Source organism: Manacus candei, unplaced genomic scaffold (assembly GCF_025592945.1).
Source record: "Manacus candei isolate 608988 ecotype Guabito, Panama unplaced genomic scaffold, ASM2559294v1 h1tg000014l, whole genome shotgun sequence".
NCBI classification, from domain to species: Eukaryota; Metazoa; Chordata; class Aves; order Passeriformes; family Pipridae; genus Manacus; species Manacus candei.
In genome coordinates this window covers 34,084,765-34,101,037 of record NW_026138062.1, presented here as the reverse complement: position 1 = coordinate 34,101,037, position 16,273 = coordinate 34,084,765, and the positions used below count along the sequence as shown (strand labels likewise).

The 16,273-nt window shown below is 43.1% G+C and overlaps 2 protein-coding genes across 5 annotated transcripts; one reads left to right on the top strand and one right to left on the bottom strand.

The window, feature by feature from the left end:
* The first annotated feature begins 4,589 nt into the window (after nucleotides 1-4,589).
* Nucleotides 4,590-9,629, top strand: GTF3A (general transcription factor IIIA). Of its 2 annotated transcripts, none has more exons than XM_051779057.1 (9): nucleotides 4,590-4,849; nucleotides 5,109-5,209; nucleotides 5,731-5,827; nucleotides 6,013-6,101; nucleotides 6,994-7,067; nucleotides 8,252-8,335; nucleotides 8,689-8,918; nucleotides 9,013-9,069; nucleotides 9,329-9,629. In XM_051779057.1, the coding sequence occupies exons 1-9, from the start codon at nucleotides 4,634-4,636 to the stop codon at nucleotides 9,488-9,490; spliced, it is 1,110 nt and encodes a 369-aa protein (XP_051635017.1). In that variant the 5' UTR covers nucleotides 4,590-4,633; the 3' UTR covers nucleotides 9,491-9,629. The 2 variants fall into 2 exon arrangements, with proteins under 2 accessions (XP_051635017.1, XP_051635016.1); XM_051779056.1 differs by having other exon boundaries at nucleotides 4,593-4,849; nucleotides 9,010-9,069.
* Nucleotides 9,545-16,011, bottom strand: MTIF3 (mitochondrial translational initiation factor 3). Of its 3 annotated transcripts, none has more exons than XM_051779063.1 (4): nucleotides 15,901-16,011; nucleotides 12,497-12,960; nucleotides 11,118-11,263; nucleotides 9,545-9,826 (listed from the first exon to the last, which is right to left on the bottom strand). In XM_051779063.1, exons 2-4 carry the CDS (start codon nucleotides 12,957-12,959, stop codon nucleotides 9,614-9,616), a joined length of 822 nt encoding a protein of 273 aa, XP_051635023.1. In that variant the 5' UTR covers nucleotide 12,960; nucleotides 15,901-16,011; the 3' UTR covers nucleotides 9,545-9,613. The 3 variants fall into 3 exon arrangements, with proteins under 3 accessions (XP_051635023.1, XP_051635024.1, XP_051635022.1); XM_051779064.1 differs by having other exon boundaries at nucleotides 15,906-16,011; XM_051779062.1 differs by lacking the exon at nucleotides 15,901-16,011 and adding an exon at nucleotides 15,538-15,858.
* Nucleotides 16,012-16,273: the final 262 nt, after the last annotated feature.

Below are 16,273 nucleotides of genomic sequence, written 5' to 3'. Positions count from 1 at the left end.
AAGAAAATGCTCTTATAGAAAACAAGTTTTTATAGCTTTACATGCTCCTTGAATGCAGGGAAAGCCAGTCAATAACATTCCTTGTGGCCTAAAAGCAGAAACATCTGTCGGAGGCGGCTTGCTGGGCTGAATATAGCAGCAGGAAAGCCCAACTGATTAATTCCATCCCCTTCCTAACATGTTTTTGTGGTTCCCAGAAATCCCTAGAAAGGGCTCCTGAGGACACTGGCACCATTACAAGCTAGCTATAATTCAGTAAACAGAGAGATGAAGAAAGCATTATCCTGACTGCAGTTCATCTCCAGCATGCAGGTTGCATAATTCACATGTACTTCATCTACCCTCCCTTAGCTTTGGGACAAGCTTGTGATTTAGGAAAAAAGGAAGAGCCCAAACTTGGATGAAGGAAGGAATAAAGCCGTTGTCGTGAGGAGGAAAAGAGGTCAGTAAACTGGAGCAGGGGGAAATGGCAGAGAAGATTAGAGCAGTAATACCAAAGATGCAGGAAGTACTTTCAGTTTGGCTGGGCTGACCCTTCTCAATACGAACAACCACCAGGGCCCTTCTCCCAAACCCTGCTCTTCTCATCCACATTCGTGGATTCACCTGTATAAAAAAATGCTAGAAGTACTTCTTTGCTACATTTCACTGCCACCCTACCTTACATGTGATAGTTTACCATAGAAGTCCCACTGAGGGACTTCTCCACAAACTGCAGGAAGTTTCCTGACAACTACTGCCAACTTCACTGAGCTTCTCAACACAGTTTCACAGAAATTGAAGAATATTCTGAGCTGGAAGGGGACCCACAAGGATCACTGAGTCCAACTCTTAAGTTGAAAAAGGGCCATATGGGGATCAAATCCAGAACCTTGGTGTTATTAGCACCATACTCTAACCAACTGAGCTAATCTCAGGGTCATTTCTCCACTTACTCTGGAAAGCAGAAAGCCTTTTTGTTTTTTTAGACATGTGTCTAGCCTTGTTGCAGAACTGTTGAACCACCATTGCAGTCAGGCGCCCAAAACTTGTAGGGAATAGTTCAAAATACATAAACAGCAGTTAGTGTCATTCTTAAGTTACAGTCTCTCTGCATCCCATCTCCACTGGACCAGGTCAAGAGACCTTAGACACGGTGCCTCAAGCAGATAATATCCAACTTGCAACATCATCATCATCATGGCCAGTCTTCGCAAACGAAGATTTGGGAAAGGTCTCCACCCACATTTGTTACAAGCGCGCTGGTGACACAGGGCTTTGCAAATGCGGGTAAGGCCTTCGAGCCCGAGCAATGGACTTTTTTAGGTGAGACACAGTATGTGCTGAACTGAGCCCACTCTTTAATCCTAAGGTTCATCTGCCAGGGCTAAGCGAGCTTGGATGGTGGCAGCGAGGTCCTCAGGACGTAGGTTTGTTTAGAGTGACCTTCTCTAAATGGCTGGAGTGACCTCTCTAAATGGATGGCCTTACAGGGCTCATAGGGAGAAGTATCTTTCAGTTTCCAAATATTCTCATGCAGGGGAATAATTTCTGCAATCACACAGCTACTACGGAGGCACATTTAAACACATTTATCTGCATTTAAGTACACATTCAAATAATTTTTATGTAATGTTCATAAACACAAGAACTTTGGACTTCTCCTGTTTGGAGATGAAGTAAATACCACTACTTACAGCAGAACACTGGGATGCGAAAACGAAACATCGTGTCGTAGAAGATACGTGGCCCATTCACTCAGTAGTTCTTCAGAGGAACATGAGTATTCACAGCACCATGTGAAGCCTTTCCTTGATTGATACTTAATTCTGAGTAGATCCTGCTAGCTTAAAGAAATCATTTTAATCAGAGTCTGAGGGATTTACTACCCTGTGGGGATTTCATGTGTGTGTGAGGGAGTTCTGTGTTGTTTTTTTCTTGAGGGAATGAACTACCTCATTTTCCTGGGTTTTTGCTCCCCTTCAGTTTACACATTATTAACATTTATCAGTTGAAGTGTAGACCTTGTGTTGGAAATGTAGATCTTCAGACTTAATTTTTCTCCATTGCATATGTCTACCTGTTTGAAGGTTTACCTTCCACCTCCCACAGCAGAAAAAGATTCTGAAAGTGAATCCACTCTCTTTCCAGCTCTAGTAGAGGACTCTTCAAAATCCTCCCTCTGTAGTCAACTCAGGAGACATCTAAAGCACAACACAACAGAATTTCTTTGGCCTTGAGTCATCTTCTATTTATATATTTCCAAAATGGGATTAAAGTTTCCAGATAATTCTGCTGAAATTTTTAAATGGCATGGCATAGAGCAAAACCCAATGTGAAGAATATTTGTTCTCTGTGTAGCTAGTAATAACATTTTCCAAAAGTTTTCTCCCCTGCATGCTATTTCCTTAACTGTTTTGGAGAGGCCTGAGGCAATATCATGTTGTCACAGGCAACTGTTTGAAAAAGCAATATTTATAACTTCTTTTTTAAATTTCAGGTTTGTTTTTTATTGCAGTTCCAAGACAAAAAAACCCCAAACAAACAAACAAAAAACCCCACAACCCCCCAATAAAACCCAACCAAAAAACACAGCAGCTTTTTCTTCTATGTGTTTTGGTTAACATTTGTTAAAAGCTGAGACCTTTTTTAAACTGACTTCCCTGCCAAAAAGAAGGTGATTTCTTTCTCTCTTTGTGAGGGTTTGACCGATTCAGCCCTCCCCTTAATCCTGCTACAGATGAGTGAGATAAGAGACATTGCCCAGGGCCATGGGGATCTGCTTCTGGTAGACAGGAACTCCTCCCTCTTACCAGCAGTTTCCCTCCTCAGAGTGTGCTCTGCACAGCCATTAGGCACTCTGTCCTTTGGCACTTATGCCACCTCACTTCATGTGTCCCTTCTCCGATTCAGCCCCCACATACTTGATTCCTGATCCTTATTCCTCCTGTCTTTCCTCCCCCATTTTCCTAGCCTGCTCCAAGCACGACCATCTGCTCAGGTTTTAAAGCTCAGGGGACACAAACAGGGAAGAAGGATTGGGAGCTTTTCTCGACAGGATGGTTCCCTTGTCACAATCATGTTCTTACCCTGTCCCTCACAATCGCTCTGTGGGGAGAATTGCAGCAGATGGAGGATGTCACCTAAAATAAAGCTTGGGTTACAACTCAAATAGTGCAAAACAAAGCAGACAATGTGATCACAGAATCATTTAGGTTGGAAAGATCTCTAAGATCATCGAGTCCAACCATCTACCCAGCACTGCGAAGCCCACCACTAAACCACATCCACAAGTGCCACATCTACATGTCTTTTAAATACCTCCAGGGATGGTGACTCTACCACTTCCGTGGGCAGCCTGGTCCAATGTCTGACCACCCTTTCCTGAAGAATTTTTTCATAATATCCAACCTAAACCTCCCATGGCACAACTCGAGGCCATTTCCTCTGGTCCTGTCACTTGTTACCTGGGAGAAGAGGTCGACCCCCCACTTCACTACAACCTCCTTTCAGGCAGTTGCAGAGAGCGATAAGGTCCTACCTGAACCTCCTTTTCTTCAGGTTAAACAACCCCAGCTCCCTCAGCTGCAAGTCATGTACCAGGGACGTGCTGCACAAGGTATCACAGTCCCTCAGATCAGCTCAGACCCACGTCTTCTTCCTCTAGCTGTGATCTCAGGTGGCTTGGGGACACAGCAGGACCACAGGTGACAGGCCATCTGCCATAGGATCCCCAACAGCAGGGACACCTCAACTTGGATTGCAAACACCTGAGTTTTGGGGCAGGTGGTAGGCAGCACGCAGCAGAGGCTGATGTCAGTCCACGAGATTGCCCTGGTCTGGACCAGAGGCTGACCGGCATCACACAGACCCATCTTCAGGCAAGGCAGGGAGCCAAACCAAACCCGTTTGGCGATCCCTTGTCGCAGGACATCACCTGGCACCTTCAAGAATGATGAAGTGCTTCTCAAGGGAGGCAGCAGAGCTCCTATGTCCCTAAAACAGTGGGAGACTTGTTGGATGTGCAGCAACACAGAATTAGGCTTGTGGATCTCTGCGTAACTGTGTCCAGAGAAGGGCAATGAGGCTGGAGAAGGGGCTGGAACACAAGTCCTATGAGGAGTGGCTGAGGGAGTTGGGGTTATTTAGCCTGGAGGAGGCTCAGGGATGATCTTATCACTCTCTACAACTCCCTGAGAGGAGGTATCCAGGTGGCCGTGGGTTTCTTCTCCCAGGTAACTAGTGATGGGACAAGAGGACATAGTCTCAAGCTGTGCCAGGGGATGTTTAGGTTGGACATCAGGAAGAAATTCTTCACAGAAAGGGTGATTAGATATTGGAATGGGCTGCCCAGGGAGGTGGTGGGTCACCGTATCTGGAGGTGTTTAAGGAAAGACTGGACGTGGCACTCAGTGCCATGGTCTAGTTGCCATGGTGGTGTTCGGTCACAGGCTGGACTCAACGATGTCGGAGGTCTTTTCCAACCCAGCTGACTCCGTGTTTCCGTGACTCCGTGCAGCAGTGTGATGACTCCGTGCCTCGCTCCGCTCCGGGGTCGGCTCCGCTCCCTCCGTCCCTCCGGGCACCTCAGACCCGACACACCGCGCACGCGCCATTCCCCCCCCCCGGCTGGGGCGGTCACGTGCGCTCCGGCATGGCCGGGCAGCGGGCGGCGGGCACCGCACAGGGGGGCGGCGGCGGGAACAACGGGAACGGCGGCGGGAACGGGAGCTCCGGGAAGGGAAACGCTGGCAAGGGGAGCGGGAGCGCCCTCCTCGCCCGCCCGTACATCTGCTCCTTCCCCGGCTGCGACGCCACCTTCAACAAGGCCTGGCGGCTGTCGGCCCACCTCTGCCGGCACACGGGCGAGGTGAGCCCCCTCGGCTGGGGACGGGGGGCTGTGTGACCGAAGTGGGGGCACCGCGCTGGGGCCCCGCAGACGGGCGGCATTGGCCCCCCGTGGGCACCGGGCAGCCCTTCACCGCCTCGGAGTCGCAGGACACCGCGGGGGCTGCGGGGCTGTGTCCGCGGCCGGGACCGGTGCCGCCGGGGCATCCCGCTGACGGCGGAATCCCGGGAGCAGCCGAGCCCCCTTGGGACAGCTCCTCTCAAGAGCCCCTGTGTTTCAGAGGCCGTATGTTTGCGATTATGAAGGCTGCGGCAAAGGCTTCACGAGAGACTTCCACCGCGCCCGACACCTCCTCACGCACACCGGGGAAAAACCCTTTGAGTAAGGCCCAAGTTTTTACTCCTTAAGCGGCAGTGCACTTGTCCGTACGGAAAGGGAGTTATAACTGAGGGTGGCACAGGGCATGCATGCTTAGCTTTTGTATCGTGAGCACTGCCAGAACATGTGCACACGGGACATGGAGATCTTCCTTAGCCTAAAAACCTCCTGTCTGGCAGCGATCTATAATAGATGCTTAAAGGCATAGGCAGGTCTTTCCCTAGAATACATTATTAAAGGAGTAAGGAAGGTTATCTCCTATTATCAAGCCCTTAATAGTTGCATGTCATGGATTAGGAGCTAGAAATTCCTAGGTGTTTTATTAAAAGTATCTTCTGATATGTTTCATGTGATTGTTGATTGTAACAGCCTCTGGCTTTTCATGACTTTAAAGCAAACTTGTATATTTGGGTTTTGAGTTTCAGTTGTTCCTCATGCGTTCCTCTTGTGCAATGATTTCTGTATCTGCCTAGGGAACAAACCACTGTTTGAGAGCTGTAATAAAAAATGCAGTTCATCTACAGGTGCACAGCTGAAGGATGCAATGAGAAATTTGGAACAAAATCAAACTTAAAGAAGCACATTGAGCGCAAGCATCAAAATCAGCAAAAGCAATATGTGGTGAGTAATTACCTTTGTACTGTATAGTGGAGGTAAACAAGCTCCTTTTTGTGTATCTAGTGAAATACTTCAACTTGTTATTATGTGGTACATGTATAAGTTCAAAGACTGTGACTGGGATTTCAGCAAACACCTGAACTGAGCTGTCATTATTTGGCTTCTAATGATAACAATTTCCTCAATAGTGCAACTTTGAAGGCTGTAACAAGTCTTTCAGGAAGCATCAACAACTTAAAGTTCATCAGTGTCACCACACCAATGAACCTCCCTTCAAGTAGGTGGATAATTTTAATAATGAACTTCAACAATTCCATTTAAACACTAGATAAAAACAGGTGCCTTTTCTTAGCCTTTTTGTTAATGTGGCATTAAAAAATGGAATCAATTTGTAGTCATGGCTGCAAGTATATTTCTGGTACTAGTCCTTTGCTCAGTAGTCTGTTTTGAGCAACAGTCGGTGGTCTGTAACTTTGGCATTCCAGCAGCTCCAGCATTCTTATGGTTTATTACAGGTTCACAGGAAAAATAACTCCCCCCAGCTTTTAGTTCACGAAGTCTGAAATCAAGCATAAGAGCTTGCACAGTAATGAAAAATGCAGCTACCCAGTAAAAAACAGTGACTTGGCTAACATTGAAGTGAGCAGTACCTTCAAAAAGATGAGAGACTTGGACACCAGTCTTAGAAGCTGTGCACTGCAACTCCATAGAGATAACACATCAGTATAGATCTGATGAAAGCAAAGTTTAGTTTTGTATTTCTTACAGGTGGAACACACTTAACATGAGTGTTCATTCCACTTAAGTGAAGTTTGTGAGTATGGCTGGGTGACAGACACAAAAATAATCAGTGCTCTGCTGTTGCTCTGACTGCTGGATCTGCACAAGCCAGTTAAACTTTCCACTTTCTCTCTCTCTTTTATGTTTGAAGAGCCTACTGTGTAGGGATGGTAGAAGACTTGACTCTATAGTTCTAACTCTCAAAAGCATTAAAGAATCCTCTGTTAGAAAAATATTATAGGATTTTCTTTTACAAGGTGGGGACATACACAGATCTCTAGGCAAGGGGAAACTTGGATTATTTTCTTCACTTTGATTGTTCTTGACTTAAAGATATAAAAATATGTAGATACAGTGAAAGAAATTAAACTACTGTATTTTATACCTAGATGTAATAAAGAAGGATGTGGAAAGGGCTTTTCTACTCCCAGTCGACTAAAGCGGCATGAGAAGACACATGAAGGTATAATAGCTTTTTCTTCTTGCTTCAGTCACGTTTCAGAAAAGGAAAAAGGGCTTCTTCCAGCAGAGAGTATGCAAGTATGTGTGACACATGTGGAAGTATTCTGGGCCTAGTGATCTAGACAGAAAAAACAAGAACACCCGTTTTGAATAGTCAAATGGGATACAACTGCAAGGCATTGTTCAGTTTCAGTGCACTTGTGGCAGACTGAACAGAGCTCATGATTCCTTCAGTTATTTCTTCTCCTGAGGTGCTTCCTTATCAATAATCCATCTTTGGAGATGGACTACTGGTTAAGGCGCTAGCCTGGACCTCCAGAGCTTAGGATCAATTGCCAGTTCTGCCACAAATTTCATATAGAGCCTTGGCAAAACCATGTGCATTTTTAGTTATTAATGAACCTATGTGAAAGGTTTTTAAGTGAAATCATTATGACATGGCTGTGTATGTTTGAGCTAATCTTGCTACACTCCTGTCCATTCTTTCAGTACTGTTGACAGCTAACCAGCTTTCTAGTGATAGAAAAAACCCAAATGGAATCAACAGACTAGGAAGAGTATATAGAAAGATGCGATTTGTAGTGTGTTCCTTTCTTGTTCATAATTGTTTGACCTTTCCAGTCCTGAGATTTAAATAGGGTTGATTTTCTGTGGTTTCTGTTTGCTTGATAGAATGGTAGAGTCTCTAGACCTGGAATATTACTGTATGGTCAAGATTTTTTTTAATATGCAATAGAAATACTTATATAGGAATATTATATGTTATTAATTATTTTCATCCATTTGAGTGAAAGAAATAGCTCTACTGAAGCAAGGAGAGAGAGTTTCACAAAATTGTTTAGATCAGAAAGGACCTCTGGAGGTCATCTGGTCCAGCTCCCTGCTCAAGGCAGGATCAGTTACACCAGGTTGCTGAGGGCTGTGTCCAGTAGTTTTAAATGTTATCATGGCTAAGGCTTCCACAGCCTCTCAGGACAACTTCAGTCAGTGATACAAGGTTTCTTTCTTAAACCTGTTAGGATCTTCTCATGTCTTGTGTTTGTTGTGTCTTGTCCCATTCCTGTGCAGTATGAGAGGAATTACTGGCCTTTAATTTTTAAATGCTAGAAGTGGAGTTCCCCCTTGTAAAACTGGACTGTGTTTGCCAGACCCTCTGTGACTTTAAACATCTGTCCTGTCCAACAGGCTATGCGTGCAAGAAAGAAAATTGCTCATATACTGCAAAAACTTGGACAGAGCTTCTGAAACACAATAAAGTCAGTCATACAGGTAAACTCCAAATGCTAACTTGAAGAGGAGTCTGTGCTGAACTCATTTCATCAACTTGTCATTGTGTACAAACTTGTCTTAACACTTTGTCGGTAAACTGGTTGTTACTCTGGCTAGATCTTTGATGAAAATGCTGTTTTGTATACTGACTTTGCTTTATGATCCAGTTAAGAAGAAATTGTTTAATGCAGGATTTAGGATCTGGATAATTCATACTACATTATCCTCTTCCAGTCTCTGAGTTCCTTGCATTTCATGTGGATTTTAGCATTATTCTGGAGAACTACTAGGATTTGATTCTGAGCTTCTGTAAGAAACTGTTTATACTCTGCCTTTTTCTCTCTCCCACTCAGAGCCAATAGTTTGCAGTGAGTGTCACAAAACTTTCAAACGGAAAGATTACCTCAAGCAGCATCAAAAAACACATGCTGTGGAGAGGGAAGTCTGCCGATGCCCAAGAGAAGGATGTGGAAGAACTTACACAACTTTATTTAACCTTCAAAGCCATATCCTCTCTTTTCATGAGGAGAAAAAACCATTCTCTTGTGATTATCCAGGCTGTGGAAGAGTGTTTGCAATGAAAGTATGTACTTTTTAAACTGTTTTTATCTGAATCACATAATCTGAAATTATAAACCTAACTCTTTTTTTTCCCCTGCTCTTTGTAACTATAGCAGAGCCTAGCAAGGCACGCTGTTGTACATGATCCTGAAAAGAGAAAGCTGAACTTGAAAGTAAGTTATACTCTTGAGAAAGTCTTCTCAACCATACCATGTCATTGCAGAGGAGGGTAAATGTTATGTGTTTTAGAATGTGACTTGAAGCAGAAAAACAGGTTAACTATCCAGTTAATTTGTGAGATTCTTAATTTCTGAAGCTCTTTTAACTACTACAGTGGTAGCCTACTCATTGATTTCTTCTTTCCCCCCCACATTAGTAGTCTTTGTTCCATAGATACGTAAAGTTTACTAATTCTGGATTTATTTCTGCCAGGCCAAGCGTTCCCGTCCTAAGAGGAGCTTAGCCTCACGTCTGAGTGGCTACATTCCTCCTAAAGCACAGCCAAGAAAGGATGCAGTTGTGACAGAAAGCAAGACAATGAACAAGCTTGTGGAAAATGAAATACCAACTGTTGAAATTCTGACTCTGCAGTAAAGGTTAACTGAGACAACATTCTTCATGGAATGACCAATGCAAAGCTTAACAATAACTTTTATCAAGTTAATATTTTTATTTTATTTTTTAATAAATTAGTATTGTTTACACTGCTTCATAAAGTCACTGATGCAACTCATTTGACTTCACATTTTCATTTTCGTCTTTCTTTACTGTACTGTTTTTCTGGTTTCCCATCTTCTGGTGTGCTTTCAACTCTTTGTCAGACATGTGTCTCAAAATACAGGCACTCACTCCTTCTCTAGTAACTTTTGGCTTGGAAAGATAAGTGGCTTTCTCAGACACAGTTTCCAAAATTTGATCAAAAAGCATGGACTAAAAAGGAAGAGAAAAATAGGACTAAATCAATGCACAAATACGGGCAGAAAAATATTTCCAGCTGTTGTGTAATGGTTATGGTTTAGCTGTTAGCTGAAACAACCTATTTGGTAGTCCTAGTTTGAGCAGTTCAGCTTGTCCTTTCCTAACTGTTTGTTCTTTACTCATAAGCAGGTTTAGGAAGGTCACACAGGAGGGATTAAGCCATCTCCTAGCCTTCAAGCTGAACTCCTAACTCATCTTGTTTTGCTCTTTAAGGGTGTCCACGAGAGTGGTCTGCATCTGGCTCCCCCCCCATCCTCCTATTCCACTAGATTCAGACACGTTATTATGAGGCTTTCCTCTTGAGAAGCAGTATTGTTCTTAAGGTTAGCAGAACCTGGTTGTATTGAACTGAGTGATAACAGTGCATTCATGTAACACAGTGAACTCCTAAGCTCCTAATTAAACTTTTAAATTTAAGGACAATGTAAATCTAGACTGTGTCATGAAGTGTTCTGTTCCCTCCCATAATCAGTTCCTCCTGTTACCCTCTCCCTGTGGATTTAACTTCTTATAAAAAGTTTTATTCCTTTTGGACGAAGTGATAACACAATTTCCCCCAACTCAGTTGAGACAACCATCAAGGAAACCTAATTCACTACAGACATTACAAGGGGGAGTAAAAAAATCTTACATGGAATTTATAAAAAAGCCATTTGTGCAAATGACAATGAAGTCTCAAGGCCCTGCAATTATACTAGTAAGTTGCCACCAGCTCCCTAACATCTTTATAGATGTTCACTTTGCTAGTCTTGGAACACCATTCCAATAGTTTTTCATGCCACAGTGGACAACTAACCTTAGCCACAGTTGCACACTTGTATCTGTAGAAGAACAGTTGCATTATTGAAATAATCCAGATAAAATACAGCAGAACTTTTTCAAACCTCACTGTTAAAAGTGAGTGAGCTGGCTTAAGGCATAGATGGGAAAATTTGACCAGCCCAGTTAATAAGGTGGTGCTGCATAGACTGCTTAGATTGTGCTGTCAAAGCCAGTATTGTAACTGCATTCTTAATAAAGCATGGTCCTTGAACCGGCTCTGTGGGACTACTTTTCTAGAACTGCAGTGTTTGTACAGAAGCAGCTTAAGGTGGGCAGCCATTACTTGCACAGGACCTAGACCTTTACGTACTTCAGCAGTACATGAGATACAAAAAATTGTGGCGGTACCGAATAGGGCAGGTTAATACAACTACAGCTATTTAATGAAACTGATTGGTCCAATTTTCAGGAGTTCACTCACCATGTCCGCATTGCTACCTTTTGCTTGCCGGATGGTAACTTTAACATGGTATTTCTTGTCAATCCACTGTGCTATCTGTTTAGTCTTGATCTCCAAGTCATTTTTGGCAATAGCTGAAGAAAAGGATAGCTCCTTCTGAACCACTCCTGTTTAAAACAGAACTGAAACTGTGTTGGCTGAATATTTGACGAACCTGTATCAGTTGCTCTTTTAACACCTCATGATGCTTTGTCTGCTTAACTCCCTCCTCCCATCCTGCTTTCTCAAAACATCCCGATCTCATTGTCTCAACATGCACCACTCTAGGTGGCTACTTGATATTCTCACACTCTGCCATAACTGGGAGACTGAGTGTATGTGTGAGGCACACAGGGAAATCTCTTTAGGGTCAGAAAACTTAAGGTATTTTTAATTACAGTCTTGTTCATACCGTTCGCATTGTAGGTCTAACAAATAGGTGAGCATTGGATCTGGAATTAAAGTCTTAGTGTGCAAACTCCTACATTCTGCACACAGCACAGCTGAAGGTAAAAGCTTTGACTTGAAAGAGCTCTTCATCTTGAGCCCATTTCATTGAATGCTGAAGTGCAATATTCAACTGAAAGCATGAAGATGCCTTGTAATATATCTGAACATTTTGCGGTCTCTTCCTCCTTAAAGTTCATCTAAAGTAGTTACCATTTGAATCATCTTTTTGTAGTTTCTTGAACAGAGCCACTCGTTACCACAATAGTGCTCTCTGTTATAATCAGAACTCTACCCAAAGCATAGATGTCTTTGTTAGCCTGAGGATAAGAAGAGAGGACACAAGGTCACGTGCCTTTTGTAAAATCTCTTTGCCAAACTCAGTCTGTGAACCTGCTGGAGCAGGCTGTCTTAAGAAAAAGAAACCTCAAAAGTGTTCAATATTGATAAAGTTTTCTCTTATTCTGTCCAAGAAAGGGCTCCAGACTTTGTCTTCCTAGCAGCAAATGAGGAAGAGAGTGTTTCATGACTACTGGTGACAAATTATGTTATTATATTGGTGTATCTGGTACTCAGTTTGTAAAAAGAGCCTGTCACTATGCCTTAGTAAAAGAACAGAAATTCATTGGCTCTCACAGAACCAGAGTTTAGTTATATTCACTTAAATAAAAATATTTTTCTAAAAAGTCAGCAGATGCCAAAATAGTAAATCCCGAGAAGGCAATAGAAGGCTTTTTTGTGGAAGACTAATCCAAAATTTTATTTTCACCACTGCAAATCCTTAATAGCGTGGACTGCAGTGACATTGCTTTGGATTTACACAAATACAAGTAAGAGGATTTAATCTGCTGGAACCATTTTTAATGCAGCATTTTTCAGAGTGCTCAGTGTTGTAGTGTGTACAATGTACATACCTGGTTTTGGACTTGCTTTTTTCTTCTCTGCACGTCTAAGCTGTTCTTCATGGATCTGCTGCCCAGTCATTAATCTGTACACTGGAGGCTCTACATTCTCTTTAAGCAGAACTAGTTTCAGGTTATGTTGATCCATAAGTTTGAGTGCATCTGCTCGATGCATATTTCCTAAGCTCTCTCCATCCTGGTTGATTACATGCAAAATACGATAGGGAATTCTTCGCCCAACACTTCCAAATGCTGTATTCCTTTTTGGTTCTGTCTGAGATTTTTCAGCTGTACAAAATGGCTGAGTAAGTGCAAACACAGTTGACTTTCTAGGGTCAGGTACCACTGTCCAGAAGGGAAAAAAGAACCACTTTTGTGGTGTCTGCGTCAGAAGAGTACCAAAGAACCTTTTTGCGTATCTGTTCTCATTTCTGGTTGCTTGACATAAGTGTTTCATCGTGCACAAGGCAGTCATTCTGAGGAAGAAGTAAAAACAAGTTACCCCAAACAGTCACATTCTTCTAGTTATATTAGGAAGACTTGACTCCAGTTCAGTAAACCCTAGTCCTTGAAACTACTCTTTTAAAAAGATGCATGGTGTTACCATACAGAGGGATTTAACCCAGAGAGAAAGTCTGACTAAGGAGCAAAATTTATGAGGAGTTGATGTTATCTTCAGTATCTTAAAATCTGAGCCTGAACTCCTTTAAAAGCATCCAGTACTTCTAGTTCCTTTCTCCTCACAGGAGTATCTACTCTTAAACACCTTGTTTGCGTACGGAGAGATTAGCCAATGGTTAAGAGGGAGATTTTGCTCTCAAATAAAAAGGCGCGTCACACTTTTCATATTTTCAGTCCACATTTTTTCATAAAGTATCTGAACACCAGAACTTTTTTCCTGGTTGATACTTTTCTTTGGGAAGTTTTTCATTTAAGCCACACTAATTCCAGACCGCTCTAATCAAACACTGAATAAAGTTGCAATTTGTGCAACGTCCAACATCTACAGTCTGACTCTTCTGTGTTTTGTAAGGTTTTGGAATTTCAAAGCTTTGACCATACAGATTAAGACTGCCATGCAAAACCTTCACCTTGGCATTAAAACATTAGAAAGTAACCACTACTATACTTGAGAGCATGGTTTATCCCAGGGTTAAAAACTCTTCCATAGCTAGCATGCACCTTGCTTCTCATAGCACTGACCCCAAATTGTGTATTTTTCCCAGTTTTCCAAATGTCATTTTGTGAAAGTAATCCAGGTAGTTACTTGGTTTTACATGGATTAAGCACTAATATTATTTCAGTAACCTTAAAAAAAATTAGGAAAAAAGTTTCCTTACCGTCTTTTAAGCTCGAGTTCTACTGATTCAGTCATGTTTCAAAAGTGAAAACAGTGCCTGAATTTTACAGAATCTGCTGAGTTGGGAGAGACCCACAAGGATCATTTTAAACCTGTTTTATCAGACATTTAAAGTATTTATGACTTTCCCTTTTTTTTCACAAACATTAAATTTAGGGTGGCACATTCCTATTGATAGTGAGCTGACTTTTTCCAGTTATAAAAATTATTTATATATCTTACAGACAGAAAGCATGTACCTATTTCACCAGAACCAGCTAATAAAAACACATTTTTCTTCTTCTTGAATGATAAAAAAAGCTTGTGGAGAAAAAAAGACAAAAAGAGACAGAACTATGACTTGCCTGCAATACAGAGGCTGGCAATGAAGAACAAGGTTCATATGTCCAAGATCCACAATTGCAAATTAAAATTTAAATAAACTGTTACAGGCATCTATCCTGGCACAGTAATCATGAAGCTATAAACTTTCAAAACAAGCTTCAAAATATATCAGTGCTCGAAGACTATTGAAACTGATCTTTGAAACATTTGTTCCATCGTATTTTTTCCCCCCTTCTTCCCTGGTTCGTGGAATACCCCTGGCAATTGTGGTGCAGCTGAGCATTTATTCCATTTTATTCAAAACTTCAGAAATTGGTCATTTTCTAACAGCTGCAAAAAACATCAGATATAAAGAGCAAATTGTGAGTACTATCTGCAGTTTTAGTATTTTATGTTTAAAAGGGAGCAAGTACAGGAAAAGCCAAAGATGATACAGGAAACCAAACACGTCATACCAGAGGAGTTGGCAAGAGTGTGACCTCTTTTGCCAGGGAAGGAATGTGACTCCACTGTGTAAATGTATATATGTGCATACACATATATATATATCTACATATATGACATTGTGTAAACATGTATCCATGTGCATACATGTACATGGAAAAGGTGCAAACCATCAGCAAGGATAAGGAGCTATTTATAATTCCAAGCAGTGGGACAAGTAAACTGACCTTCCTGTGAATAAACTTAGTCTGAAAAGGGAGATAGTTTGGAGCCTGGAATGGACTTTATATCTTAGCAGAAAGGGCAAAGTCTATATAAACTGCTTGATGGTGGTGCCAGATCAGTTCATGAACAGGGTAGTAAGATACAGCTGTGCGCTAAAGCAGGATCCCAAACTCAAGCTAGCCACAGGGCACAGAAGAGAAATAACAGGATATCCACAGCAGAGTCTGAAAACAACTGACAGAGCTACTGTACCTTCCTGCCCTGGGCTCTGCCTCTGCCAATTCCAGACCAGAAACATGACCTCTGTGAAAACAGCTTTTTTTTTTTTGGCTGTGACAACAGCCCTACAACTAAACACTCACTGCCAACACACAACTATCTTTGTGCATCTACATAAAAGCCAAGACATCCTTATTTTTAAGATGGTTTCATAAACCAGTTCTGGATCATGCACTGCATACTTTGTACTCTGGGCATTGCTGCTGCATTATAAAATAATATAATTACATTTATCTTCCACTCAGAAGAGCCTGGCTTGCCTTTATCAGCTACTGACTTCTAAAACTAAGTATCACGATCACAGCAATGGAACAGCAGATTATTTTAAAGAAATGGTAATCTTGCTCTGCTAAATACATGGTTTTGCCTTTATTATCCTTCATTTCCTGTTGCTATTTAAATCCAGTAAATACAGTCTTACCTGTCTGAAAACAAATTACCCTTTGTACAGAAGGATTTATCTTCGTGTAACATGGCAGATACGTGTGTTTTGCTTTGTTACGCAGCCCATGTGTTGGCACGGACGGCTGACTCCGCTGGAAGGGAGCTCTGATGAGCGGGCAGCTACGGGCATCCTGGGCACTGCAGGAGCAGCCGTGCTTCCTGCGGTAGCACCCCACGGGGTTCCCGTGCCGGCAGGACGTGTCTGGCTGCAGGTGCCAGAGGTGTGACGGCGCCCTGCTGTGTCCATGTTCCCGGGTGTGCGTGTCGCGGAGGTCACTGTGCGTGTGCCCCTGGCGCGACCGCGTGTGTGACCCTGCGGCTCCGCGGGGCCCGCGCTTACCTGACGGCCGGGCCGGGCCGGGCCGGGCCGCCGGCCAAGGCCCGCCGCAGCAGCCGAGAGACCTGCCCGGGCCGCCGGGAAGTTCCGGAATATCCCGCCTCTTCTCCTTCCTCTTCCTTCTCCTCCTCTTCCTTTTCCTCCTCCCGTGCCTCCGCCCCCTGTCCCCGCCCCTCGCGATCGCGCGTGCCCGCGTGTGTGAGCGCGCTGTGGTGGGCGCGTGTCCGTGTCCGTGTCCGTGTCCGTGTGTGTGTGTGTGTCTGTCTGTGTGTGTGTGTGTCTGTGTGTCTGTGTGTGTCTGTGTGTGTTGTGTGTGTCTGTGTGTGCCCGTGCCCCGGTCCGTGTGTGTCTGTGCGCCAGGTCTGTGTATGCCGGT